Source organism: Sinocyclocheilus grahami, unplaced genomic scaffold (assembly GCF_001515645.1).
Source record: "Sinocyclocheilus grahami isolate Dianchi unplaced genomic scaffold, SAMN03320097.WGS_v1.1 scaffold1225.1, whole genome shotgun sequence".
Lineage (NCBI taxonomy): Eukaryota > Metazoa > Chordata > Actinopteri > Cypriniformes > Cyprinidae > Sinocyclocheilus > Sinocyclocheilus grahami.
In genome coordinates, this window is record NW_015506404.1 from 223,992 (window position 1) to 226,403 (window position 2,412).

General features: G+C 42.2%; 1 protein-coding gene across 2 annotated transcripts; it reads left to right on the top strand.

Moving 5' to 3' along the window:
* Window positions 1-324: 324 nt before the first annotated feature.
* LOC107568220 (alpha-1,6-mannosyl-glycoprotein 2-beta-N-acetylglucosaminyltransferase) lies at window positions 325-2,190 on the top strand. Of its 2 annotated transcripts, none has more exons than XM_016254155.1 (2): window positions 325-405; window positions 528-2,190. In XM_016254155.1, exon 2 carries the CDS (start codon window positions 643-645, stop codon window positions 1,882-1,884), a length of 1,242 nt encoding a protein of 413 aa, XP_016109641.1. In that variant the 5' UTR covers window positions 325-405; window positions 528-642; the 3' UTR covers window positions 1,885-2,190. The 2 variants fall into 2 exon arrangements, with proteins under 2 accessions (XP_016109641.1, XP_016109642.1); XM_016254156.1 differs by having other exon boundaries at window positions 387-405; window positions 532-2,190.
* The last annotated feature ends 222 nt before the right edge of the window (window positions 2,191-2,412 follow it).

A 2,412-nucleotide genomic window follows, 5' to 3' on the forward strand; every position in this document is an offset into this window, starting at 1 on the left:
ATATATATATATATAGGCTATGTAGCTTATATTAACATAGCATAATTCATAAATAAATTATGTACGTTATGTGCGTAATATACATAAAACAATAAATATAATATAAAACATCGAATTCTACAACACTTTGCATTTAATTTTTTTTTTTAGTATAACATAAAATGGTAGCCTTTATGTATTTATGAGTGCATAATATTTTAACAGATATTACTGACATATTTAAAAATAGTAACTTGAATCACATCTTAAGTATGTCGCAAGAATAGTTGTGTGTCGTGTTGGAGTGAGGAGGAGCGAGCGCGTGCTGCTGGTACTGTAAGCACACGTCAGCAGTAGAGACCTCCTCATTCTCTCAGCTCTTTCTCTTCCTGCTTCTAACTTTGTTGCACATGACACTTCATCAGGGTGAGTAGCTCGCACTTTACAAACAACCAGACTTACGACAAAATATCATTATCATCATCTCACGCGCCGCGTTACGAGTCGCTTTCAGAGGACAAAACTCACGCATGAACTTCTTTTGACAGAAAGTGTTCCACCTGAACGCTCGCGGTGGAAATGCCCGGATTGTGTCCACAACAGACGCGTAACAGCAGCATATGATCCACAGCTTTAGATTTCCACGGTGCTTTGACTGTGAAAATGAGATTCCGGTTGTTGAAGAAGAACTTTATTGCGTTCCTCCTCATTTTAATTGTGTTTATAATGTTGTTTTACACCATACGATGGACTAAAGATGAAACAAACGTGGAGGTGACTGAAATAGAGATCTCTCAGACTGCTATAATGGTTAAATTTGACTATGAGACCACTGAGAATATGAGGAAGTCCGTCTATGATAGCAACTACCACCAGTTCATTCAGAATAGAGACAAGTTTCCATTGGATCCCGAGGTGGTTGTCGTCGTGCAAGTCCACAATCGTCCGGCGTACCTCAAAATGCTCATACAGTCCTTGGAAAAAGTCACTGGAATACAAAACACGCTCGTGATATTCAGTCACGACTATTTCTCGGAGGAAATTTCCGATATGGTCAAAGGAATCGGCTTCTGCAAGGTCCTCCAGATCTATTTCCCCTACAGCATCCAGCTGTATCCCAACGAATTCCCAGGACAGGATCCCAAAGATTGTCCGAGAGACATATCGAAGGAGGATGCCGTAAAAAAGGGCTGTTCGAACGCGGAGCACCCGGATTCGTACGGACACTACAGGGAAGCGTCCATCACCCAAACCAAACACCATTGGTGGTGGAAGCTGCATTTCGTGTTCGAGCGAGTGAGGGTTCTTCTGGGATACAACGGCTTTGTCGTGTTCATCGAGGAAGACAACTACCTTCTCCCAGATTTCCACGAATACTTCAAATCCATGACCGAGCTCAGGAAAGCCAAATGCGGGGATTGCGACATCCTCGCCGTAGGCAACCATAACGGTTTGTCAGGCTTCCACGAGCTTTCCGGCAAAACCGAGACGGCAGGATGGCTGTCCACCAAGCATAACATAGGAATGGGCATCTCCAGAGAGCTCTACTACAAACTGATGGGATGCAATCATGCATTCTGCACCTATGATGATTATAACTGGGATTGGACCCTGCAGAGCTTGTCTGGTACGTGCATCTCCAAACCTCTCAAGGTTCTGGTGGCTCTTGGAAGTCGGGTTCTTCACACGGGAGATTGCGGCCTGCATCAGAAGGAGGATTGCCGGCCGGAAAAGGCTCAGGAGAGGGTGGATGGAGTGCTTAAAGAGGCGCAGACGGCTCTTTTCCCTCCCACTTTGACCTTGACGGACCTTGGGCCGGTGGAGCATCAGCCTCACATGAAGAACGGAGGATGGGGGGACGTTCGCGACCACACACTGTGCATCAACTACGCAGCTCGACTCTGAGCTGGACGCTTTCACTTATGACCGATTAAGTGCCATTCAGAACATCAGGGTTAAATGATGCAGGTTAAAGGTTTTGCTTTCACCAAAAACAGGGAAATGTGAGCTATAATGGTGTGTATATTGTGCAAATTGCGGATGAATCTCAGGTCGAATTCTCACAACATAATCAAAAAACTAAATATTCTCATTACAGTATAATGCTTCTGAATTTCCCCCCTAGTTTTTTTTATAATTACAACACTGAAAAAAAAACCTATTATAGAAAATATTCTTGTTGCAAGAAAACACTTTTTCAGTCTTCTTGAAAATTGAAAATGTCCTGTTTAATTTAGTGTCAGTTGCCATTTCTTAGTAATTATTTGTGAAATTTACTAGAAATTTCAGAGGGAAAATTGTTTCAGTGTATGCTTTACAGTTTTCACGCAGGAAATTGCTTGTTAATTTCACAAATAATTACAAAGAATCAACAATGAAATGTGAAATTTTGAGGTAAGACTGAAATAGTGTTTTCTTGTCAAACAAACTCCA